At 36.3% G+C, this 27,675-nt stretch overlaps 1 protein-coding gene across 2 annotated transcripts; it reads right to left on the reverse strand.

The window, feature by feature from the left end:
• On the reverse strand, nucleotides 1-27,164 carry LOC126697299 (E3 SUMO-protein ligase SIZ1-like). 2 transcript variants are annotated; one of them, XM_050394230.1, is made up of 18 exons: nucleotides 26,747-27,164; nucleotides 26,520-26,573; nucleotides 26,177-26,257; nucleotides 25,481-25,523; nucleotides 25,139-25,217; nucleotides 24,751-24,889; nucleotides 21,784-21,911; nucleotides 16,596-16,664; nucleotides 13,007-13,085; nucleotides 12,663-12,738; nucleotides 9,873-9,946; nucleotides 9,639-9,740; nucleotides 8,299-8,460; nucleotides 7,099-7,203; nucleotides 6,930-7,010; nucleotides 5,698-6,829; nucleotides 4,037-4,426; nucleotides 1-689 (listed from the first exon to the last, which is right to left on the reverse strand). In XM_050394230.1, exons 2-17 carry the CDS (start codon nucleotides 26,553-26,555, stop codon nucleotides 4,287-4,289), a joined length of 2,526 nt encoding a protein of 841 aa, XP_050250187.1. In that variant the 5' UTR covers nucleotides 26,556-26,573; nucleotides 26,747-27,164; the 3' UTR covers nucleotides 1-689; nucleotides 4,037-4,286. The 2 variants fall into 2 exon arrangements, with proteins under 2 accessions (XP_050250187.1, XP_050250188.1); XM_050394231.1 differs by lacking the exons at nucleotides 25,139-25,217; nucleotides 25,481-25,523; nucleotides 26,177-26,257; nucleotides 26,520-26,573; nucleotides 26,747-27,164 and having other exon boundaries at nucleotides 21,773-21,911.
• Nucleotides 27,165-27,675: the final 511 nt, after the last annotated feature.

Consider the following 27,675-nt stretch of genomic DNA (forward strand, 5'->3'; position numbering starts at 1 on the left):
TTAAAAAAGAAAGAAGAAGAAAGACTTTGATACAAGGGATTACTACCAGCACCAATTCAATCAGAGCCCAAGACTGAATTAGAGCAGATATCTGTACAAATAAGATAGAAATGACAGCTTAATGTATGAAATCAGCCATATATATACATCATAAAATTCTACAACATACAGATACCATAGCAGCATTTTCTCGTTGCTAAAGCTAAACCCTCACCACTAAACAATGAAAATTGCAATGCTTCCTGTTTGTTGCCCGTCTCTTTCGAAAATTATCTTGTCAAGAATACAGAAATACATCACATGCTTTCAAGGATCCTTCAACACCCTAACTTTCCCTGGCGCCCAAAAAATTGGTGAACACAAGAAACTGGCATGTTCTTTTGTAAAAGTCAAAATTTGCACTTTGATAAGAGCAAGTGCATAATAATTATCAACCCTGCGAATCAACACTTTCTATTTACAGAAGAATCTTGTCATACAGTCTCATGCTAAAACATTTATAGGTTATTTACTTTAGTAGGTCAAAGGGGACAGGTTACAAAGTTGAGGTTTCCCACAATGTCTGAAGGTTTTGCAATAAATTGGTCCCCTTTCCTTGAAATAAAAGGGTATATTTGCAAGTAGGAAAAGTCACCTGCAAATCTTCAATACCACTACTGCACAAGAAACAGAAGAAGAATGTACTGTACCTGACAGGAGGAAAAGAAAACTGACGTTAGAGTCAAAGTGATTAAACCAACATGGTCAAAATTTGTATAGGTAATAAATAGGTCCTCTGCTTGGTAGAATGTCAGCCTATTTAAATACTAAAGATTTTTTTTTTATAATATAACAGTTGATGCATGAAATATTAGACTACAATAATTTTTTGAATAAACATTAGTATTATATATAGCAATTCGTGGTTTCTAAAGGTCCTAGGCAAGCACGGTTTGTTAATTACATGCTTGCTTAGAACTGGGAAATCAGACCAGTCCATCTGAGACCTGTACCGTAGGTCCCTAGGAGGGATTAGTTACACCCTCAAAACCGTTCTACCAAAATAGATGAAAAAACCCACTTGATCCAGAGTTGAAACCATCAACCTACAAAACTGTCCATGGGTAAAACTGTCCATGGGTGTTGCGGGTTTGGACATCTTTTTTAACCTCAAAATGCTGGTGTTCAAACAAAATTTTCCCCCCAAATACATTTAGACAATGATAATATATCACACAAATCTAGACCCTCCCTTTGTTCTGAAAATCGATCATCACAATGCCACAGCCCCACTGTGTCTTGGAAACCCTAAAATGACATAAGTCCCAATCACTGATCACCCACTTTGCCTTATGTTTCATCATCATACACCACCATGTGAAGCTTTTATTTTTGGGGTCACAGTTAATTTGGTCCCTTCATTTTGGTAATAGTATTTTCAATTTATGATCAATTTAGTCCTTTTATTGACATCAAAAAGGGACACCCTAGCTTGGTTTATTGATATCACAAGAATCAAGAAAAACAAGAAGAGAAGGGAACGATTGGTTTCACAAAGCAAACACCAATCCAATAAAGTTCTAAAGAAAAATAGCTTGAGGTCGGGTATGGATCTCTCATTATCTTCAAAACACCTACTATTTCTTTCCTTCCAAAGATATCACATTAAGCAATGGGGAATAATTATCAATATATTCCCATTTCAATGACTACCAAACCGGCCTAGCCAGCAAGCTAGAATCCCCACAACTGATTGTGGCAAATTACTCCAAATAAACCCAAAACCATAGACCACAAATCCATAGCAACCAGACAATGAAGAAAAAGATGGTTAACCAATTCACCATTACACTTGCACATATAACACCAATCCAATATCCAAATATTCCTTTTTCTCAAATTGTCAATTGTCAAGCATTTTCCCAAAGCAGCAGTCTAAACAAAGAAAACTACTCGAGTAAGGATCTTTTGCTTCCAAATGCTTTTCCAAGGAAAACAAAAATCAATAGAGCCCGCTAGAAGACTATAATAATCTTTAACCATAAACCCCTTATTTCTATCTGGTTTCCAACACATCTTATCCTCCCCAAGCCCCCTTACTGAGAAGCCATATATTGTAACTATGAAGCTCGACTCAGCCTCCATTTCCCGAACATGAAAACCCCTAAAGAAGCTTACATCCCAAAAAAGGACCCTATTGGTGAACTTCATAAGCTCAGCCACACTTTCCTCCTTTATCTTTGCACTGTTGGCATGTCTAATGCTGACGTGTTTAAATTTTAGCGTCCATATCAGCACTTAGATGGCAAAAAATACAGCCACATCAACGTTCATAAAATAATTTCTTCTTCTTCTTCTTCTTTTTTTTTCAAATTTTATTCTTTTCTTTATTTGTTTTTTAAAAAAATTCTTGCAATTTTCTTGGTAACTAACAGATTTTCATTTTCATTTTTACTTTCTTGCAATTTCTTAGTAACCAAACAGTATTATATGCAATTAGGTTCACCACCTCAAACCCAGATCTACCACCACCGATCCCAGATTACCACCACCTCATCAGTTCAGCACTACCACTACCCCAATCCACCCCTACCAAACCCAAATTACCACCACCTCAACAGTCTAGCACCACTACCAAACCCAAATCCACCACCACCCAACATCACCACCTAACCAAACCCTAAAATCAAATTTCAACCACAACTCAGACATATTTTGAACCATCAAACAACCCAAACTCCCACACCATCACAGATCAAAGGAGAGACCGATTAGATGAGTCCAAGAAAAGTAGAGACAAAAGGAGAGAGATAGGTGACCATCTCAATGGTAGCTCATGGCAATGAACGGCGAGGAAGGATATTGACTGACCAACTTGGTCCTTCTGGGCTTCATCAACAATGGAGGTGCGAGTAGATGGACAGGACAAAAATAAATGACTTTGAATGTCCGTTGTGAGCCAGAGAATTGTTGGCTTGTTGCTCATTCGGTGTTTGTTTTCAAAAAGATAGTCTGAACAATATTACAAATGTATTTGATGAATGTTACAATACTTTTTCTGAGTTAATGAGTGTTAGTATTATGGCTACGGTTTTATTATTCCCATACGAGGAATTAGTTTTTTATGTTTTCGTTTAGTTTTTAATTTAATTTTTTATTTATAAGCTGATGTGGTAGTGTTTAATGTTGATTTGAATTTTTTCTTATTATTTTAGTAGCCACATCAGCAATAAGCATGCCAGCAGTACACACCATTAGCCACAGATATTTTTAGTTAGTGAGTTAACGGTAGGGACCAAATTGACTGTGACTCCAAAATGTAGAAACCAAAATAGTGTTTTCGCCTTTATTTTTATAGTAACTGATTATGCACGGGTGATTCCAATAAGGAAAATTTCTATCTTTCTGTCATGTGTTGCCAATCATATTTGTAAAAGAGCATGTAAAGAATGAATATATGCATATGCAACAATTGTACAACAACAAGAACAAAGTCCTAATCTCAAATTTTTTGAAGTCAACTACGGATTCTCAACAAATTAGTCAAAGTACCATCATTCATATGCAACCATGGTACTCTCATTAAATCCACACACCAAAACAGAAGAAGAAGTTATGAATAATATGTATATATAGCAAAATATGTTCCAGCAGTACTATAATATAATTAATGGCCAGTGTGTAGAAAACCCGGAGCTACATACAATTTGGAAAGAATTTTCTAATATTAACTATTACAAGAATTTTGACATGAAATTTATTCTATTGAAAAAGAGAAACAGTACATAAGAACAGACCAATAATAACAACAACAACAAAAATTTAAAAAAAAAAAACTTGTGATTTAAAGCTTGTATAATATTGTTGGTCAATGCTTTTAGATTAACATATCTCATAACATTAACCAATAAAATATTTAGTGTAGATGTTTACTAACTTCATTCTTTTATATTTCACCACAATATCCAATGAATCATATCTACCAAAATCTATTATTGGGATCTTGACATATCAGCCAAAGCTAAAACTTTAAACCAAGATCATAAGTAGGGCTCACCTGTAGATAAAGAAGTTCCTGAACTGCCAGTACTACTATAATGCACAAGAGAGAATACAATTGACATCATGATCACCAACGTTTGCGTGCATCATATCTACCAATGAAATATTTGCTTCCCCATTGGAATTAAAGCAAGGCATGAAACAAAGAGCAGGATAACTGCCATCTCTCCAAGAAAATACTGAAAATAAATAAGATTGCCAGTGGCTTCCTCTATGTAACTTCAAGCAAGGTCCAGTTTATCTACTCAGTCTGAATCTATTGAGAGACAAACTCGTTGTCTCACAGACCGTGGCTGGCGAGGGAAGGAGAAAGGGCCATCTGAAAGTTTCCTACTACTTGTTCTATTAGACCCAGTTTCATCATTCCCATGTGCATTTATAGCAGCTGCAAAGGACAGAATTAACTAAATGATAATCAAAGATATAAATTTATACCTATCAAAAAAAAAAAAAAATCAAAGATAAAAGTAGACGGAAAATGCTAACACTGCAATCAATTTTACAACAAAAGGCTTACCAACTGACATGGCAATGAATGTGATTATGCCAATTCAACAACATAATAAATTAATGTCTAAATTACTTTTTTGTAATTGATGATACATTAACTTGTAAGCTTATGTAGTAAAATTTGTAGTATCCTTAGCATCACTCAAAAAAGGAACAAGAATGTAAGAATTGTCAACCAAGGCACATAGAAAACCCATCATTCCTAGATTTTGATAATTTTATAACATAAATAAGGTTAGCCTCATTATTCCATGGATATTTGAAAACTTTAGCATTTGAGAGACTCTGAACTGGGACAAAATCCCATCTAGATGGGGTTGCTAAAAGCGTAGAGAACATTCCTTATCCCTGAACTAAACAAAAAGGTTTTATCCTATAAATAGACCAGGTAACTATAGCTTCAAGGGAGAACTAGATAATTTTTCTGTCTGATTCTTTGTAAATTTTTAAGATTATTAGTGCTCATCATCGTGAACATGAAGTAATCTTCTTTTTGAATAAAATTCTATGGCCTATCAAAGAAAAGTTGTACACCTGTCATGCTACTCATGCAGGGAGCAGAAAACCTAATTTAAGGTAACATTTCATCCAATCTCCTCTACCAAAAAGTATAATATTACAAGCATCCTATTTCAAACTGATCTGCCCCAGAAACACTGAAACGCATCCATTAATAAAGTCTGAGATGGAATAACATTTTCTTATTAACTTACTGACATGAAAGTGACATGTACAGATATTTTTTACAACCCTTAAATCTCTATGATATAATTATTAAAAAGAAAGACAGCTATAGCACAAGTTAACATACTTAGCAATTCAGTTTCATTTCAGTTCAGGCCCCTGAGGAACACAAAATAAAGTTTTTGACTGAAATTCTAAAAATACTAAAAAATTTCTTATTGCCAAGAGGTGATAATGGTTAAAATATAATGAAGACGTAATTTTGAAGTATTCAAATCATATGAAACTTGAATACCTTTTTTTATATAAGTAATAAAAATTTTACTGACTCAAAAGATTTGAGTCTCCTAAAGAAAAGTATAAAACTTGAATTCCATTATGGCATAAAACTTTTTTATAGGTCCATTATGGTATAAAATATTGCTTTCAGAAATGTAACATTTATTAGACAAAGCCTTCTACCTTCATTTGAACCACTCTGGTTTCTCAAATCTAGTCCATTTGCAGCTGGAGACACTGCAGGAACCTCAACATCACTGTCAACACCTTCTTCGCCTTTTCTTCCAACCCTAAGAGAAATCCAATCCTCAAAACCATTTGATGCAGAATGTTGGTGGTCCCTATTAGCTTGCTCCAACATATCAGCTGGTTGATTTGGAAGGAAATTTTGAAGTGAGGGGTCCTCATTAACAAATGCCAAGGGATTCTCAACCAAACCATTATCTATTTCATTATTGTTATGGCAAACAGAAGAATTTAGGACCTGTCCGCCAGAATTTACAGTTAACCTTGAAGCTCCTCCAATACAGTTCATTGGTGCTGAAGAAGAAATTGAAGTATGCTCCAAATCAATAAAAGCATCTGAGACATCTGAATCAGTGCCAAAAAGTTGGAGACCAGGACCTGCTTGAGTACCTGAAGCATATGGCCAGTGTGAGAATCCAATTTCATTGCCATTGCCGTTGCTGTTGCCACTGGCATTGCCATTAAAGAGACCCAAACAAGAAGTCTCGTCCGCATTAAGAGCTGAATCTTCCACAAATGAGCACAAACGGTCATCCTCTTCTTCTGAATCACTGAGAACTATGATGGCTGCATCCTCTCTTAGTGCAGGTCTACCATTTAAAATTCCAAAAGCAGGGTCAGAATTATGAGGAATGGAATTGATCTCATTTCCATCAATAGCACAGATATCAATATTCCCACCACGGTCCTGACTAATACTTGGGTTTTCATCATCTCTGTCACTTCCAGTGGAACTGCTGGACATCATTATCACATTCAGGTCACTATTCTCACAATTTTCTTCTTGATTCCTGGAGGAGAGGACGATATGCTGATGCTTGCTAATTGTAACCCCATTGTGATTCTTCTCCATACATATTTTAAGATTTCTATGTTCTTCTATAACATCTTCCTGCTTGATCTGCCTTAAGGATTTCAAATTGGAAGTAGCTTCATCTTTAGCAATGTAGAGAGAACCATCAGGGAAATGCCATTGAGCAAGATCACTATATTCACCTCTAGTCTTTGCACTCCAAGAACCATCAGGCTTCACATTGATCTCCGTCATGTCTTCTCCACAGTTTCTCATCTGTCCCACCAAATAAACAGTAAATAATGTTTCTTATTCTATTAGTTGTCACAAAAACTATAAAACTCAAGAATTTCAGGATGTCAACTACAAGGACTACCATAGTCGTAATGCGATTGAAATAAGGGTCAATGATGACGTCCTCCAAGGAGTAGTTCTTGAGGCAAATAGGACATTGCCACTGCAACCACAGTAAATTAATAGTTCATATTTATGAAGTTTTACATAAAACAATTACAAATGATCATTGAAAATTGCAAACCACTCACCTTCCTAGAGCGTTCGTTTAGCTCCACAAAAGTTTCAAGATCAAAACAACCCATGTGGACACAAGGTTTAAATCTACCAGCTACCTTCATTCTAGAGCCACTCATCTGTGAAAATGAAATGAAGACAATTCAGGAGGCAAAATAACTAACGAGCTCTAAATTGCACATATATCTACATTAAACACTTCATGGATTTTCTCATAAACCAACTAGAACACAAACAGTCCTCATTATACCACTTTCATGAAACACAATCACACCAGCATGATAATGGTTTCTTAATAGAATCAGAATCAAGCTGGTATTACATTTCGAATAACGTCCCATATGATTCTGCAACAATGATGGCCTCCTTATGTGTAAGGATACGCAGTTCACAGCTGATGACTAAAGGCACAGCAAGTAAACAGATATCAGTTTGAGTATGTAGAAAGATTTTGATATCTTTTTGGCTGATGAGCACATAAGATGCCAGAGAATGGTCCACTTCCACTCTGAGGCTGAGGTGATAACTGAGGTCAGCAATTACCTGATAGTATACCTTAGCACACTTATATGATCCTACCCTTTCATGGCCTTAATAGGCCACAGCAAAACATATGTCATACTTGTTGAGTCCAACTGTTAGAATTATGTGGTTAAATAATTAAATTTACCATCTCCTAATAGCTTAAGTTTTGGGAGAATAGGTAATTTAACTTGGTATCAGAGCATAAGGTCCTAAGTTCGATCTTTGTCTCCTCCACTTTACCTTCCATTTAAAATCTCATGTGTTGGGCCTCATCTATTAAAAGGTAGTTTGAGCACACACATGAGGGGAGTGTTAGAATTATGTGGTTAAATAATTAAATTTACTATCTCCTAATAGCTTAAGTTTTTTGGAGAAGAGGTAATTCAACACCAACTACCATTCAAATCAGAACCTATGCTATTTAACAAGCATTAAAAGATGTAGGAGCTTTTCCAGGTCATGAACTCACATTCCCAAGTTTATTAAATGTTCAAAATATTCAAATTTTCCTCAGAATAATCAAAATTAGTAAAAAGCATCATTAAACACAGCACACACAGCAAAGAGCTTCATAACATGAATATACTAATTGTGCATGAACATAAAATCACTACAAAATGAAAATTAAAGAGGAATGGAGCACAACAAAAGCAAATGGGTTAGATGAAGTAATAAAAATTATCACTTACAGGGCAGCGAAGATTAACTGTAATTGAATCAGCAATGACTTCTACATCACTATCACTATCATTATTTGCTGCAGCAACCCCACCACCAGTACAACGACGAACACGGGCAAGTGCATCCTCAATAAGCTCACCATCTTCTTCTCTGGGAATCAAGTTGAGAACCTATAGGCATTGATTAGGGAGAAAAAAAACTAATTAGTGAGATGGCACTGAAACCTAAATAGCACAAAGAAGAAGAAAGATAAACAAACATGGAATTAGGAAATGAACTTCAAGAAGCATTGTACCAAGGACTGAGATTAGATAACACAAGTTCACTACTTACAAATATATTTAGTGAAAAGTTACAGTTTACACGAAGATATGCAAGAATAACTCCTAATAACTTACATAATGAATATGACTACTTACAATGTGTAAAAACCCACACATGAGACCAATCAAACAAGTTTCAAATCAACAAGGATTGCAGCTGATCAAGCAATCTCTCAATAACCTCAAAAGTTTGCTATTATATTCCTCCCATACTATACATCAAACATAACAAAGTAAGGTTCCAAACTTCCGAGGAGTTTTTCCCAAACCAATTCCTCCACCCACAAGATAGGTCCACTACCATTGACAGCAACACCCAATGAGCCCCATATAGCTTAATAAATTCGCTCCATAAAACATATGCAACATCACAATGGAGCAACAATTGATCCACTGTATCCCCAATGTACTAACACATACAACACCAGCCAACTAAAGAGAAGCCCATCTTGATAAGATTATCATAAGTAATAATCTTACCCCAAGCTCCTGTCCAAACAAAGGACACTCTTTTGAGATTATGCCAAGGCATACTGATTTAAAATCTGAAAATCAGGCAGTAAATCTTCCACGAAATTTTATAATAACAATACAGTATGATGATGAAGATTTTTTTTTTTTTTTGGATAGGTAATGATGATGATTTTTTATATTAGTAAGCTATATACGTGGCTGGTGGGTTTAAGAGCCACAACAAACCCTCCACCCATTCACATGGGAGAAGAAAGTGTGAGCTCAATGGCACTGACAAGGATGATTAAAAAAAAATAATGAGAAAAGATCATTCGTTAGTAAACTTCTAACAGCTGGACAATTAAGAATGTCAACATGATTAAAGCAAATGTTAGTTACAGAGTTAAGTGTCAACATAATGAAAGCTATCATTAGTTACAGATTTAAGTGTTTTCCACGAATGCACAATCCACATGATTCGTTGACCGTGCTAATCAACTTCCATCATCATCAGAATTCCATGACAATATGATTTTTTCAGGTATCAGCTCATGAAAGATGGGTCAGGGTACCTGTTGAACACTAAGCCGCTGCACAAGTCTGATGCCAAAGCAAAAACCACGAGCATCGCATCCTGATAACGAAATATTATTAATTCCTTCGTATACTGTGATCTGAAAGGAAAAAACAAGATATTAAACTTAACTTCAGAGGGGGGGGGGGGGGGGGGGGAACCGAAAATGAAGAGGAGTATCAACTATAACATCATCAAATACATCAGCATATGAAAAAGGAAGATTACTCACTAATGCGCCATCATCACGACCATTAGCACCTAACAGCTGTGATCCAGGTCTATTAACTGTCCTAACAGTAATACCTGTAAAATTATAACAAGAACAAAACCATGAAAACATTAAGTCAATGACAAGAATTATTTTACTACGGACAAAGTTTGGCTCCAACACCCACTAAAAAAATTAATATCGTAACATATTTTGAAAATCTAACCGTTGGATTGCACGTTTTTATATTCTTAGCACTCATGTCAAATTTCATGCCAATAAGATGTTATTTACCATTCAATCCATAAACTAATTTTTTATGCATAATCTCTTATTACAAAAAAACTGGATATTTGAACATTTGTTGAAAACATAGCTATTGATTTTTGACTTATATAAAAATATAGCTATTGACCTTTGATTTTCTTGAAATTTTGCAAGCATGAAGGATATGAGAAGAAAATGTAATGTAAAAATGGATTTGTCAAAATTTACATCTAATAAAAAGATATTGAGTGGAGTTGGAACCATTTTTGGAGCCAAACTTTGTCCTTTTACTACATTTAAACCAAAACCAACAAGTGCGTATGGGCCAAACTAGCATGTTATAACAATCAAATTAATTCCAGTTTAGGACCAAGTAACCCAAAAGTCAGGCTGAACCTAGTGTCATGGCCTGTGTTCAACCCACTGAAAGGTCCAATTAATGGAATTGACAAGTCACATGAGTGATCTTTGCAGAGGTATACAAAATTAACCAAATTCAATGAGTTTTGGTGAGTTAGCACACTGAAAGGTCCAATAAAATAAACTGACCATCTGAGTGGCCAGTCCACCAATTCAAACAGCTGGAGAACTCCAGGATTAATACCATTACAGAAAGCACACTTTAAAAGAAATAAACGCTAACTAATCAACATACATGGTTAAGAAAATGACTAAAAACAAAGGGGTTAGTTACAAACTTAACTCCAATTCCAAAGCTCTCAACCATCGTTGGCTCAGATCTTAAGGCATATGCCTCAAGTGAAGAAACTTTCAGGGTGGAAGCGACTCTATTTATCTAAGGGTGGTAGACTCACTTTACTTAAGAGTACTCTCTCTAGCCTTCCTACGTATTTTTTATCTCTCTTCACTATTCCTAAAGCAGTGGCTGCTAGAATGGAAAGTATTCAGAGGAATTTTCTTTGGGGGTCTTCTGAGGGGAACTTCAAATACCCTTTGGTGGCTTGGGAAAAAGTGTGTTTACCGATTGAATTGGGGGGGGTTGGGGATAAGAAGTGTGGCGTTGTTTAATCAAGCTTTATTAGGGAAATGGTTGTGGCGTTTTGGTCAGGAAGTTACCCATCTTTGGCGGAGAGTTATCTCCACAAAATATGGTGAGCGTCAAGGGGGGTGGTGTACGAAAGTGTGCAGGAGGACTCATGGATGTGGCCTTTGGAGAAGCATTCAGGAAGGATGGGAGAGTTTTTCTAAGCATCTGTCTTTTGTAGTGGGTGATGGCACCCGTATCCGCTTTTGGCATGATAGGTGGATTGGGGATAATTCCCTAAAAGATCTATACCCTGAACTCTTTGTCTGTTAACTGCCAAGGACGCTTGCATCTCTGAGGTTTTGTGGCTTCCGGAAGGAGGCACTATTAGAGTGTGGGATTTAAGGTTTCACAGAGCTTTCGAAGATTGGGAACTTCCTGCATCTTTTTCCCTACTTCAGTTTATCCAATCGCGTATTCCTCGGGGGGTTAGGAGAGATTCTCTTTGTTGGCGGCTCAAAGGTAATGGTAAGTTTGACACCCGATCGTATTACCATGCAATTCAGGGTAATTCGAACTCTCAGTTTCCTTGGAAGGGTGTTTGGAAACCTAAGATTCCTAAGCGAGTGGCCTTCTTCCTGTGGACAGCTGCTCACGATCGGATTCTCACGTTGGATAATCTCAAGCTTAGGGGTCGCATTTTGACAAATTGGTGTTGTATGTGTTGTTGTGATGGGGAGTCGGTTGACCATCTCCTCCTTCACTGTCCTGTTACTCATACCTTATGGACCTTCATGCTTTAGGCTTATGGTATTCATTGGGTTATGCCAGGATCGGTGGCGGGATTGTTGTCTTGTTGGCATCAGTGGCTCGGGAAGCACAACTCGAATATTTGGAATTTGATTCCAGGGTGCATAATGTGGACTGTTTGGTTGGAACGGAATCGTCGCTCCTTTGAGAACAAGGAGAAGACGTTGGATGAGTTGAAGGTTTTAAGCCATCGTAGTCTTTTTGAGTGGTCTCGTTGTTGGGGTTTTACTGAGTCTTTGTCTCTTCTAGAGTTTTTGTCTTCCCTTAGTTTTTCTATTTGATTTCCCTCTTCTTTGTTTGGCTGTTTGTTTCTTCTGTTTCTTATTGTTCATCATCATGAACATCTTGTATTATTCATCTTTTATTTATTAATAATAGTTCTTATATTACCTATCAAAAAAAAATAACTTACTAAAAGCTCATAAGCAAGCCATGGCAGAGGTTGTACCCTTGTAGTTCATTTCAAGGCCTGGCCTCAAGGACCGTCTTAAAGCTTACTCCACTTCCCCCCCACCCACCACTCCCCACCCCTTCTCCTTCCCTTTTCTCTTAAAATCACTAGCATATTGTGAAGCTTTTCAAAGTAATAGTCACAGACTGTAATTCCCAGAACAACAGATGTGCCCCCTCCCACACCAAAGAAAAAAAGGGAGAAAGCAGAAAAGAAAGCTGACAATGAGACACACCATTACATTGTAAATGCCAGCCATGCATCATCCAATGAGTAGGAAAAACATCAAGTTGCATACCATTAACCTGTAATTCTGCATGCTGTGGCCACTGCATCCTAAATGAAACATGATCATTGAGAAGTAAACACCAAACCTGTGCACAAGAATGTTTTAGTTATTAAAAAAAAGTTATTATATATAAATGACAAAAGACCACAATTACTTGATACACATAAACTACCACTCTATGGAGAATAATGCTAGTACCACAACAAAACCCACAAATTGCCCACGTGGTGAGTTGTGAGTGGTGAAGTAAAAATGGTGGGTCCATGTGGGTCCACAACTCGCCACACGGGCAAGTTGTGGCAAAGTTGTGGTACTAGCATTACTCCTCCATGGACTATCGAATTGAAACAAACCTGAACATTATATTCAGGATCTCTATCAGCTGTTGTCAGTTGAAAATTTTCATCAACATGCAGTCGCAGTGGATTTGCACTGAAAATTTATTGAAAATAAGGTTAGGATAGAACACATCGGAAGAGCAGATGACCTTAAACAAAACAACAATTAAAGACTAGGCCTAGATAAGAAACTAAAAACAAAGTTGACATAAGATATGCATGGATTACTCATTGTTTTCTTGGTCTTGGGGTTTGACTATACTCCAAATCTATCTTAGTGTTGTGTAACAGCTTTTCAGGATTTGTGTGAGTGCCCTTAGTTTTCTGCCTCACCTTCTTCACAATCAAGCTAACAATTTTCTTTTTCTATTTTTTGATAAGTAATAAAATTTTATTGAAGAAGATGAATTAGCATGTGTACATAAGATAGCCTAAAGAATATAATAAATCAGGATTACAATTATTATGAGAGAATCAGAAAAAACTACAATAGAATGAGTACATAAATAGGAAACCAAAGCACAATATCCTTTCAAGCAATGATAAAGTAGGAAAGTGACTTCAGTTGAAGCGCCCAAATCTTCATAAGTATATGATTCCTTTCTGGACAATATCCACAGCAGGCATAAGGAGACTAGTTTCCAAACAAAAGAAGATTGTTTGCCAAACCAATTCATCCATCCAAATAGAAGACGAACAACCGTCCTTGATATTGCCCATTGAACCCCCAGACACCAAGAAAACAAAGGTCCATAATGCACATGCAATGTCACAGTGCAACAGCAAAAGAATCCAGTCTCACCAACACTCCTACACAAGCAACACCAATCAACTAGAGTGATTTGTCTCTTCATGAGATTATCATACATCACAATCTTTCTATAAGCTTCTGTCTACATAAGAATGCAACCATTTTCGGAGCCTTAACACACCAAATGCTTTTCCAAGAGAAATGTACATCTCTCGACCTGCTCAATGCCAAATATGAACACACATCAAACACTGAATCTACCAACTCCAATTCTCAATCATTGAAATTTCTACAGAACATGACCATTATATTCCTCTGTCTTATCAAAAACTCCAAGTACTTCTTTGGTTGACATATCTTTAAATACAACTTGCTTCTATCCCTTCAAAAGGCTTCTGTCTAATATTTCTTCTATTTCCATCTTCTAATATAAATACCTGCTACCACCAGCCAATGCTGAGTGGTTATGCTTTCTCCTGGTATTGCTGTATAATCTTTACAACATCTCCTATCAACTTTTCAAGTAAGGATAAAGTCTATCTGACTAATGTTTGTCCCACTTTTGAAACTAATCAAGTGTGAATCCCTCTTCTTGAATCAAGTGTTAATCAGTATCAAATCATATGTTTTTGTGAAGTCTAAAATAGCATCTCCTGACTCATTTATTACTCCATACCCCGAACCTTCACAAATTCTTTCAAATCCCTATCTTTTCCAACATGACCATTCAGGTCTCCCCCAATATTAATCTTCTCTTTTGGTAAACTTGAAACAATTCTCCATGTCCTCCCAAGATTTTTGCTTAATGGATTCTTCAAACCCTATTTGAGTAGCATGCATACTAACTATGTTAATTGTCTCTTCCTAAAACAATTTTTATTAACAAAATTGTATCTACTATCCTCCTAATCTCAATTTCTTCTTTGAGACTTTTATCTATGATTATTCATACACCATTTCTAATTTTATCTCTTTCTGTATACCATAATGTATATTCTATATATTCAATTTTCCTAGATTTCTCACTTAATCTCTTAGTTTCCATAAACCATATTATGTTTATTATCCCCCTAATCATTGTATCTGCTGTCTATGAACTTACTTGTTAAAGACCCCATATTCTGAATGCTTATACGAATACTATTTTCCTAGACTAACTTCTTTACCCACAGCTGCCCATCGAAATGCAGGAAACCTTACCTACTAGGCAAAAATGTAGCACAGCTTACAAAGAACACCTGGGCTAACTCTTGCCCACTTTCATTGCATCCACCTGATGCAGAGCATCACTAGCGAGGAATCTCCCATCCTGTGTCTAAACAGGATCCACTCATGAAAAATGACTAAATTTTACAGTGACCATCAAACTACCACAACCTCATACTTTGTAAGCCGGAGAAGTATGGCAGGTTAGGTATTCGGTGTTTGAGAAGGTTTAATTCTGCTTTGTTAGGAAAATGGCTGTCAAGATATGGAACGGAGAGGGGTGCCCTTTGGAGGAGGGTTATAGAGGCAATATACGGGAATGAATGGGTAATTGGTGCATGAAACCTGTAACAGGGATGTATGGTGTTAGTCTGTGGAAATTTATTAGAAGCAATTAGTTGAAATTTTCTAAATTCCTTCAACATGATGTGGGAGATGGTACTCGTGTGAAGTTTTGGGAGGATGTGTGGTGTAAGGATTGTTATCTTAAGGAGGCTCTTCCAAATTTTATTGCATTAGTCAGGCATGAGATTCTTCCATCTCCGAGGGGAGGCTACAATGGGATATACAGTTTTGCTGACCAGTGCACGATTGGGAATTAGAATCCTTGACTTTATTTATGGATTTGGTCTATTCCACGAATGTGCGGGGTATTGGATCTAACAAAGTTTGTTGGAAGCCAGCTATAAGTAGAGGCTTTGAGGTGCGAGGTTATTATCTCTCTTTTCCCTACTACTGTCATATCTTTTCTTTGGGAAATGGTGTGGCAATCGAAGGTACATCCTAGGGTAGCTTTCATTTCTTCGTCTACCTCCTTAGGTAAGATTCTTACTACAAATAATCTTCGAAATAGGCATATTCTAGTTCTTGATTGGTGCTATGTGTGTAAGAGCTGTGGGAAATCGGTAGATCATCTTCTTCTTCACTACCCTATAGCTTATGAATTGTGGACTCTGGTCTTTTATTTGTTTGGTATTTATTGGACTATGCTGCCCAAGGTTATTGAGTTGTTAGATTCATGGCAAGGAAAGTTCAGTCAACATCGAATTATAGCTATTTGGAGGCTTGTACCGCACTGTTTGATGTGGTGTATTTGGAGGGAACAAAATGCTAGATGCTTTGAAGGCTGTGAACAGTCTATTCTCCAGCTTAAGGTTGTTTTCTTTTTTACTCTCCTTAAATGGAGTTTAGTGTTGCTGACATATTCGTGTTTTTCCCTTCCTGTTTTAATTGATTATTGTAATATGGGTTCTTGATTCTTTCCCCTATAGTACATTTCCAGCATTTCCAGTGTACTTGGGTTGGCCTTTTTCCTTTTTAATAAAAGTTTTTTCATTATCCATCCAAAATAATAATAATAATAATAAATTGAGTTTCATAATTAGGAGCTACTTGAATCTTTAAACATATTTCCTCATTTCTTGTCTTATCTTTCCTTATATTTCCATTTATACATCTTAACACACTCATTTTCTGGACATGACATGCAACAAAGTATAACTCATAGAATCTAAAACCCGCTAAATTTTTGAGGTTATGGGCACATCTTTCATGCAACTACTAATGCAAAGATCCGAAAATAAAATTCAAATGTTAGACAAAATTCAAATAAGTGACAGAGAAGTAAATTAAGGAACTTGAGCTCACCCATCAGTTGGAATACTCGAAGCAAATAACTTCTTAGGAGGTAGTAAATGTTTGACAGTCACCCAGAAGCTGCAGATGGACATATTTTGTAAGAGTAAAAAACCTTGCTTAACCATGAAATAGCAAACAGAGCATCCGTAGCAGATGTTCCAAAAATCATGCCATTTTACCACATCATTTTACAACATCCCATTTATCAGATGTTTTATAATTCAATTCTATACATTAAAATAATATTTACTACACATTAAAATAATATTTACTACTCATCAACACAATAAACAAACAACAAATAATATACCACATATCTTCCGTACCGTGGCAAATTTGCCACAGTATTGTTCAATGTTGCAAAAAAAAAACAATATCCCACATCTACTAAATGGGCTAAAATTGGGTTTGGTGTGGGATATGTGCCAAATATTTAGCATTTGGCACATATCCCACATCTAGTGTGGGTGCTCAAAAAGAGATACAAATTTAGCATCTGTTTCAGTCCAGCCTTTTTGGCTAAGCTTATAGCTTTTTAAAACCTCACTTTTTCAAAGTACAAGCATATTTAAGCATACATTCAGCAAAAAGCTATATAAGTTGATGCCAAACGCACACTTAATAAATAAATTAATTAAAAATAAAATAAAACAAACAAACTACTACATACACTTAAGGTAAGGACTCCTAATTTCACCAGTTGGCCAAAACCCAAAACTACTGGAACAGGTTGACAAGATATATTAGAGGTTTATACACACACACGCACAAGTTTTATATGGTTTTGAAGTTCAATTCATTACTTTAGGGTTAAAATAGCATTTATTTTCATATAATTCCAGCATAAAGTTTTATTTTTGGGGTTAATTTCTTTAGCCTATTGTTGGTCAATGTTATTCTAAACTTTCTAACAGTATTGCAGTCTTTCATTGGATTTTTAATGCAAGAAGTGCAAAGCAATTTCTTTTTTTTTGTTGATAAGAATAGTTTTATTGAAAACAGACTACTTCATGCCAAACAAAAAAATATGCACAAAGAAGCCAAAAGGATTACAAAAAACAAAAGATATATGTACAAGAAGAGAAAGACTTTATAAACATCGGAATGAACTCTCTAGACGTAAGGCCCCAAGCTAGAGACCAATTAAACGAGATGCCTACAAATGAAGCTAGGAATGAACTCTCTAGACGCAAGGCCCCAAGCTAGAGACCAATCAAACAAGGTGCCTACAAATGAAGCTAGGAGTAGGTTGCTCGAACTCTCCAAATCCTCAAAAGTACGACTGTTACACTCTCGCCAAAAGTACGGAAATCAATTTATTTAATTAAGTTTTATTAATTTTGGAAACCAATAGTATTTTATCTTAGGTATTTAATAGTTGATTAGGTAAATTATTATTATTATTTAATTTTCAAGATTTAATGTATTTTTGTAATTCAATAAGGGATTTCCTGAGTACATTAGTATTCGGGTTTCTTTTCTTTTTTTTGATAGGTAATCCGAAAACTTATATTAAAAGGGAAAAAAATTAATGAGAATTACAAGATGTTCATGATGATGAACAACAACACAACACAACAAAACAGCAACACAACAGCAACACAGCACAACAAAACACAACAGCAAGAGAGATGTCGGGAAACTAAGCTAAGGGAAGGCATAAACTCAGAGAGAGAAGAACACTCAGTAAAACCCCAACAATGAGACCACTCCATTAGACTGCGTTAGCATAAAATCTTTAACTCCTCCAACATTTTCTCTTAATCTTCAAAAGATCGACGATTTCACTCCAACCACACAATCCACATTAAGCATCCTGGAACCAAATCCCAAATCTCTGAATTATGCTTCCCAAGCCACTGATGCCAACTAGATAACAAACCCGCCACCGAACCCAGCATAACCCAATGAATACCAAAAGCCAAAAGCATGAAAGCCCATAGGGAATGAGTAACAAGACAATGAAGAAGAAGGTGGTCTACCGACTCCCCATCACAGCAACACATACAACACCAATTAGCCAAAGGGTGACCCTTAAGCATTAGATTATCCAAAGTGAGGATCCAACCATGTGCAGCAGTCCATAGAAAGAACGCCACATGCTTAGGAATCTTTGGTTTCCAAACACCCTTCTAAGAAAATAAAGAATTCGAGGCACCCCGAATCTCATGGTAGTAAGACCGGGTGTCGAACTTTCCATCCCCTTTTAGCCTCCAGCAAAGAGTATCTCTCCTAACACCCCGAGGAATACGAGGTTGGATAAGCTGAAATAGAGAATAAGAAGCATCCAACTCCCAATCTTCAAACACTCTATAAAACCTTAAATTCCACACTCTAACAGTACCCCCTTCTGGAGCCCACAAAACCTTAGAGATGCAAGCATCCTTGACCGCTGAAAATGCATAAAGCTCAGGATAGCGATCTTTTAAAGAATTCTCACCAATCCACCTATCATGCCAAAAGTGAATACAAGTTCCATCTCCCACTGCAAAGGATAGATGCTTAGAAAAGCTCTCCCACCCTTCATTAATGCTTCTCCAAAGACCACACCCATGAGCCCTCTTGCAGACTTTAGTGCGCCACCCCTCATGACCCTCACCATATTTTGTGGAGATAACTCTCCGCCAGAGATGGGTAGCTTCATGACCAAATCTCCACAGCCAATTCCCTAAAAGCGCTTGATTAAATGACACCACACTTCTTATCCCCAAACTGCCCCTCTCAAAGGGAGAACACACCTTATCCCAAGCCACCAATGGATACTTGAAACTCCCCTCAGAAGACCCCCACAGAAAATTTCTCTAAATACTTTCCAATCTAGCTGCCACAACTTTAGAAATAGTAAAGAGATTAAAAGTACGTAGGGAGACTTGAGAGAGTACTCTTTATTAGCATGAGCCTACCGCCTTTAGATAAATAGAGACGCTTCCACCCAGAGAGCTTCTTCTCCATTTTCTCCAAAATAGGATTCCAAATCGCAGCTGACTTAAAAGAAGTTCCCAACGGCATCCCCAAATATTTCATAGGCAACCTGCCCACTCTACATTGAAGAATATTAGCCAGAGCAACTATATTATTCACCTCCCCAACAGGAACAATCTCACTTTTCCCGATATTGACCCTCAACCCCGTAAAAGCCTGAAAACAAGACAACACCAACCTTATGGACAGCAACTGATCCCTAGAGGCATCACAAAATAAGATAGTGTCACCAGCAAATTACAGATGGGAGATATGCACACCAACAGCGTTCGCATCTCCCAAATGGAATCCCCGAATAAGATTACACTCCTTTGTCTTCTTCAAGAGTCTACTTAGAACCTCCATTATCAAGAGAAACAATAGCGGGGATAGTGGATCCCCTTGTCTCAATCCACGTGAGCATCCAAAAAAACCTTCAGGGGATCCATTTACCAGGACAGAAGAACGAACAGACGTAACACAAGCCTTAATCCACCCCCTCCATTTCATCCCAAAACCCATCCGGTCCAACAAATAAAACAAGGCCTCCCAGTTCACATGGTCATAAGCTTTTTCAATATCAAGCTTGCATACCACCCCCGGACTTCTACTCTTCAACCTGCTATCCAGGCATTCATTTGCAATAAGCACTGAATCCAGAATCTGCCTTCCGCCAACAAACGCATTTTGAGTCTCAGATATGAGCTTGTCCAAAACCACCTTCAACCTATTAGCCAACACCTTAGGCAGCAGCTTGTACACGCTACTATGGAGATAGATTATAGTTGATTGAATTATAGTCTCTCACAATTTTCCAATGGTATAGTGCTAAATCCTAGAGCTTTATTCTCTCTTACTCTATGTTGACTCCAAACAAGCCTACATGTAGACTCCTAGACTATCTATCTTTTATTTTTAGATTCTTCAATCTTATTATTATACATTTTGGTTTTGTCCTACATCAATTTCACTAGAAGTTCGTTTTACAAAGTTAAATAGGAGTCATTGTACTCAAATAATTAAAGGAAATTTTTTTTTTAAAGTAAGAGAATAATTTAGTAAAAAGAAAGAACACTCAAACCTTAAAGAATTACAAAAAGACATTCATGAGGTCCAAAAGTCAACAATAGAACTGCAAGACAACCCCCCCCCCCCCCCCCCCCAAAAAAAAAAATCAAAGTACAATATTCAATCAAAGATCTCAGAAAACTATTCTTAATATCTTACATAGATTGCTTCTCAAAAATCTGGCAATTCCTCTCTTTTCATATTGTCCATATCCTGCAATGCGATGTAGCTTGCCACACGACCCAATTACAATGACTTCCCAACAACCCTCTCCAATAGTCAACAAATTAGTGACCTGACCAGGCATTACCCAAAGCACTCAAAAAGCTGTAAAGGCCATTCACACAACCTGTGAACAGCAAAAAGGAATTCTCTCTCTTTTCTTCTCTTTGCAACCCCAAAATCAAACCCTTTTCCTTTCCTGATCAAAAACCTAAAAGTCTACATATTTTTCCTAATTATTAACCACAAAAAATCTCCTTGAAACAAGTAGTTATAACGGTAACTTTAAAAACCCAACATTCCCCACTTTAAAGTTCCTCAGGTTTCACTTATTTTGTGGTCAAATAATAGAATATTGAAATGTACACACACACACACACACAGACTTAAATTACACAACACAACCATTTTGTGGCTCAAACGACTACAAGAACACCTCATTCTGCAACGCCGTCTAGTTACAGACCTTCCTTGTAGCCTTGGTGGTTGTGTCTTCACGTTACACAACAAATTCAAGTTGACGGGATGAAGTGCCAAACCCACCAAGTTGAAAACCAAAAGAACTTGACCCTTCAATCAAGATCCCCCAAAAAAAAGGGAACGACTTATAAAACTCTAGAGATTCTCCTTTTTTTATCACTAATCTCTGAACGATGGTGGTCTAAATGGGGTTTAAATATATCAGTAGTATCACTGAATTTGGAAATTTTGATACACACATAAAATTAATACACAAACACACATACAAATAATGGATAAACAATACACTAATACAAAATTGTGTCATCAGACATCACATCTAGGTATTAGGAAATTGGCATATCCAAAAACTGATCTGTGTCAAAAGTCAAAAAATAGCACACAAGTCCACGTAACATAGGCATAGTTAAATCAATGGACCATACGTACTTAGCTGAATTAAAAAAGGGAAATACATGGTACATACGGATCTGCCCGTTTTATTCGGCAAGTTGCACAATAGAATAAAGATGGAATTGGTGGAATTTCCATAGGCTTCTCCGAAATAATAACACAGCCAATATGTTGCTGCACTCGACATGTTGGATCCACACACTGCATGAAGCATGTCTTTTCGTTAGATATAATTCGATATCATCAAAATGATTGAAAGGAGATCTATGACCTATGCAAGACATAAAAACTCTGTAATTACCCGATATATTCAATGGTTTTTGCAATGAAAACAAGGTGTGAAAAAAAATGAAAGATTAAAAATGTATAAATAATCTCCACAACTGTCAAATAGAAATAGAATCACTCTTTGATTTGTGGGTGTAGGAGGTTGAATGAAAAGTAGTCAAAAAAGAAATTAAAAAGTCAAGAATGTAACAAAAGGTGAATGTTAAACCATAGTGACAGAAAAGATGTTCAATCTTATTATGAGTGTTTTAGGAGGTTCTACTAAAGTGCGATTTTCTCAGAAGGGTGTTTGACACAATATTTCCAAGAATTTTTTTTTTGGACAACAACCTTTGGAAATTTTATTAGTAGATAACTACAACATTAATTACACCTTAGTCTCAAATTTTTTGGACTAGATAACTCATTAAAAAAATTTATTTTAGTGAATTGGTGTTGTATGCACAGGCATAATGATTCATGAACACAATGTTCATTTTATTCAATAAAAATCTTAGTACCTATCAAAAAAATGCACAAGCATAATGATGAGATTGTACATTATTTGTAGATTCCTTGTGTAATGGCAAGCAAGCAATGGTCTTTTGTCTTGGAGTCTAGTGGGTGATACCTAGGAAGGTGATTGATGTGCTCTTTGGTTGGAAACATTAAGCAGAAGAGTTTTATCATTTGGAATGTTGCCTCATATTTTCTTAATATTGGATTTGCCTTTTGCTAAGTTAAAATCAGTGTTCTTGAGACTGTTGATTAAGTAGCCAGATGCACTTGGCATCACTGTCATTGATTTCTTTGGTAGATTTTATTGATTCTCTTTCTTTCATATTGCAATTTTTCAGAGAACTTTGCGTACACGTCCCTTGTACAATTGGATGAGTACCCAAGGTGGCATTCTCCTTCAAAGTATTTTGTTAATTTTTTTTAGCTCCTCTCTCTTTGCGATTGTGTATCCTTTGAAATGGGACAGTAGACATCCTTTGTGTTAAGACTCTTTTCCTTCTTCAATAAAATTTTTACTTATAAAAAAAAAAGCTTGTTACTTAACAAAAGAAAGCAAATTAGTGCACTCTGTGATAGTGCCATTGTCAACAATACCCATAACATTCACATAGTGATCTAATAAAAGAAGGCCTTAATTGCACTTTTGAAAATTACACATCTTCAAAGGTACAGCAGTTCCACTCCCTCCATAAAAGCCACATCAGACACAAAGGACCTAAATTCCACACAGCACAAGAACGCTTACCGAACCAATTCCACCAACCAATCAGTAAATTCAACACTTCACGTGGCATCAACCAATTAAAGGACAAAATATGGAGGGGGGGGAAAACTCTGAGGTGATACTTTTGCTTTAAATTAAAGGAGAAAGTCCTAGGATCTTTTTACTACTATTTGCTGACTTCTTTGATTTGATATACCCTGATTGATTACCAATTTGTTTCTTTAGTCTTTACATACCTCATTGAGCCCAGGCATGTGTTTTCTAAGCTCTGCATGTAAAGCCCTTGAGCACTTAAATTTGACTTTAGCTAGCTTATTTGGCTAGAAAATCCAGAATGAGCTAATCAGTTTGTTCTTCAGTAGCTTGTTTGGCAAAGAACTGAATAAGACTTTTTAATGAGCAAGGCTTAAGTTTTCCACAAGCAACTAGTTCGACAACTTGTGTAGAATGTTACCATCAAACAACTCCAAGGACACCCAGCTAAATGATTAAAATCTTTCAAACACATTTTATCATATTAATCACCACCAAAAATTCTTCAACACATTCTATACCACAATGATCAAACATTCCCTTTTATACACATCAAGGGTCATAACATTGAAGAGCTTGCTTGAGAATACACCAAGTCCAAGCTACTACTCTTCTTGTGTTTGTGAACAGTTTGCAAAACTAATAAACAAGAATTTAAAAAAAAAAAAAAATGGGTTGTATATGCCATGGATCACTACAGTAAGATGAGATGGTGTTTGGGGTCGAAGGGGGATTTTGATATAAAATCCTTTTATGGTGCATTGAGGGGATCTAGCTCTATTACTTTTCCTTTGAAGAGTATTTGGGGTGTAAGGGCTCCACACCGTCTCCTTTTTTTTTTTGGACAGCTGCATGGGGGAGGGTTCTCACAAAGGACCATTTGAAGAAAAGGGGTTGTACTATTATGGATTGGTGTTGCCTTTGTAAAAGTAATGGAGGGAGTGTGAATCATCTGCTCCTACATTGTGGTGAGGCATTTCGGTTATGGAGCTTTGCCCTTAGATCTTTTCGTGTTTCTTGGGTTCTACCTGAAAGGATTATTGACTTGCTGGCTGGTTGGCACAATTGGTTGGGGAAGCATTCTTCAAATGTTTAGAATTTGGTACCACATTGTGTGATGTGGATTATTTGGAGGGAGAGAAATAATCGCATATTTGAAGATTCGGTGCTTTCTAAGGATAAGCTCCTAGAGTTGTTTGTGACCACTTTGTTTGATTGGTCTCGTGTGTGGGGTTTTACTTCTACGAAATCCATCCGTTGTTTTTAGATTCACTTTCTTCTTGTACATAAGTTGATTTGTTTTCCTTTGTTACTTGTATATATTTCCTTCTTTTACTTCATCTCTTTAATGGAGTAGTTTCTTTTTAATACAAAATTTTCTTACCTATCAAAAAATATATTTAAGAACAACATATATATATATACACACACACACAAAGAAAACCCAAGATGATTCAAACAATTTCTAGAAATAAAGCAAAATTAACAATGATAAACCTGAATCATGGACTCAGTAGGCACAGAATTTCCACAGGGGCAGCAAATGTTCATGTATGTATTGATGGAATTTTCAATGGCTTCTTCAGGCTTCAGACTGCTCCTTTCCAAATCAGCAGATTCCGCATGCGTCATTTTTCTGGAGCATTTCAGAGGATATTGCATAAAAAAAAGATCATGGGATGATGAAGGACATGATTGCCAAGCAAATGAAGAAGCAGACAATGAACAATTAGAAGAAATTAAGGTATCAATCATACAAAAATAACATATCCAATCACGACATATATCAACAAAAATCAAGTTTAAAAAAAAAAGAAGACCAAAAAGAAAATGGCATATCCCAGAAACCCATCAGGGCGTGTATACAAAGCATTAAAATTTGCACCTGTACACCTCATCAATTATTTTGGCTACTCCATTCCTTCCAGTACCATTTTTCTTTGCTGAACCACGAGCAGTGGAAACTGCACATAATGTTAAACAATCGTGCATGAGATGCTTGATCCAAGGCAAAATATTTAAATCCAAAATGCACAAAGACAAAAAGCAAGACCAACACCTAGACTTGTAATGGAAACAATCCAGTCAACTTAAGCATGAGAATGATTGAACAAAAATAATAATAAATAACAAAGAGCACGACAAGATAATAACATACATTCTAGCTGCCAAAAAAAGATAACAACATACACAATGGAAGAGATAATGATGTAATTAAACAAATTACCTTCCTCTTCTGAAAGTGAGCATAAGATTTTGTCCACAAGATCCTGTACAGAACATAGAGGTGTACACTAGTAAGTTCACCTCAAATAACAAACAATCATCCTCCAGGAAAAGCCCATTGAAACAAAAAAACACTTATGCACACAGTGTGGTACTAAAATTGTATATATTAGTCTTATGATGTTCTGGATGAACAAGCCTATCTAAAAGCATGAGACCATGCTATTGTAACAATAAACAAGAGTTGCTCCAGAATTCTAATAGAAGGGTTGCGGGCAAACAGGTAATGAAGAAATATAGAATTTATAATATATTGAGAACAGAACTGCTATATTATGCCACAAACTAATTAACCACGTATTGTCTGAACAAGTTGAAGAAAACCCAATGCGCATCACAAGGTGATGCAAGCATCCTCTAACGCAAAGCACTGCCAAGCAGACATGTATTTGAAAAACCTTCACCTTGTTGTACACTTGTTTAGATAGTATCTGTACTCAAAACTAACTGTGAACCCAATTAACGATCATCCTGATAACTTACCGACACTTAAGAGTGACCATATACCAAAAGGCCTGAACTACCCACTGGTTAGAAATTGTTCAAGTTCATTATAACACAACATTTAAAGTCCTTACGAAGTATAAAAATCGTGCATGTAATTCAAAAAAAAAAAAACAAAAAAAAAAAAAAATACCTGCTTCCTCCCTTGCTTAGAAATACCCAGCCGGGTGAGAACATCCTTAAGCTCTTTAATTCGAAAAGATGCCAACTTTTCCTAAAAGTCAAGTGTATAATTAAGTACCACACTTAGAGAAAGAAAATTAGATATCTTATGTACACCAAGCAAAATTACAACCAAACAAACCCACATATTTTGCTTCTAAAACCAAAACACCATATTGCCCATTTTAATTCTCCCTCAACATTAATTTCTTGCTTTTACATTCTTTACCTTAACAATTCAATCCAAAAAAAAAAAAAAAAACCCACTATGAATAATCAACAACCAATCCACCAAATTTGATCGCATTCAATACCTTACAATCGGATTCCAAATCCATTTCTTCGCGCATAAACAATTAAACAAGTTCCTGATCATCAACACCAAAGAACATCAATAATTTCAAAAAAAAATCAAAATCCAAACTGAACCTAAAGCATGGAATACTCAAATTCTTGAACCGAGAAACAGAACAACACAATAATTTACTAAAATATTAAAAATTGTAACAAAAGAATTGTAGAGAACGAGTTGAGTACTCACACACAGACACGCACTTGCACACGCTGAGGACGAGTAAGGAAGAGAATCGTTGAGTTCACGAACGAGTTAGGGTTCGCTGCTGTTTCTGATTGACTTGGGTTTTTATTAGTTACTCCTAGTCCTAGACCTAGTACTGACCCGGAGCCATCATCAGTGACGTTATTCTCTTTGGGGACGAAATGATCCGGACGTGAAGTTTTTGTGGTTATCTAATTGGGTTTTTTTTTTTTTTTTTTTCGGAGTTTGGAATTTGCTTTTCACGTCCGGGTTTTGCTAGCGTGGTTCTTAGGAGTATTTTGAGTCTAGTTTCTGATTGGGCGGTGACTGTGACTGTCACTGTGTGTCTGTGAGGGTTAGAATTTATGGGTAGGGAAGGGCAGGTAGTTTCTTTGAAGGCGCGCGAGACAGAGAGAGAGAGAGACAGAGATTCGTGCGTACAACGTGTGTGCGGGTGTTACAACTTACAACGTTATAAATGTGACTTTTCATTGGCTGATTATGAAAAGAGACGTATGATTTTTTTTCTCTTTTTTTTTCAAGTAGATTTGAATTTTTGAGTTCCAGGGTAGTGTCCTTCAATCCACTACCTAAAAATGGTCAAGAGTTAGATTGTCATTACCTAATTTGAATGACTAGATGATTTTTCTATATATGTTAAGTCGTTAAGATTTGGTTTGACTTCAAATTTATAGACAAAGATCTAAGAAATTCAAAGACGGCACTCATTAAAGTACCATTACAACAACCAAGTGACAATAATTGATTCGTAACGTAAGAACACATATTATCTTTATATCACAAGCGACATTTTGTAAGATTTTCTTTACGTAATCAAGGATTGGGATCGCCACATAATGACCGCAAATGAAAATATAGGTGATGACCACTGTAAGAACATGTGTTATCTCTATTGCAGTGACAACTGATGA

Source organism: Quercus robur, chromosome 8 (assembly GCF_932294415.1).
Source record: "Quercus robur chromosome 8, dhQueRobu3.1, whole genome shotgun sequence".
NCBI lineage: Eukaryota > Viridiplantae > Streptophyta > Magnoliopsida > Fagales > Fagaceae > Quercus > Quercus robur.

Excerpts from the sequence above, each read along its gene's own strand:
- LOC126697299 (XM_050394230.1), bottom strand. The coding sequence starts at position 26,555 with ATGCGCGAAGAAATGGATTTGGAATCCGATTGTAAG. Across the intron at positions 25,218-25,480 it reads CTCACTTTCAGAAGAGGAAG|TTTCCACTGCTCGTGGTTCA; the intron begins GTAATTTGTTTA and ends CATTATGTGCAG. Across the intron at positions 8,461-9,638 it reads AGCGGCTTAGTGTTCAACAG|GTTCTCAACTTGATTCCCAG; the intron begins GTACCCTGACCC and ends CAATGCCTATAG.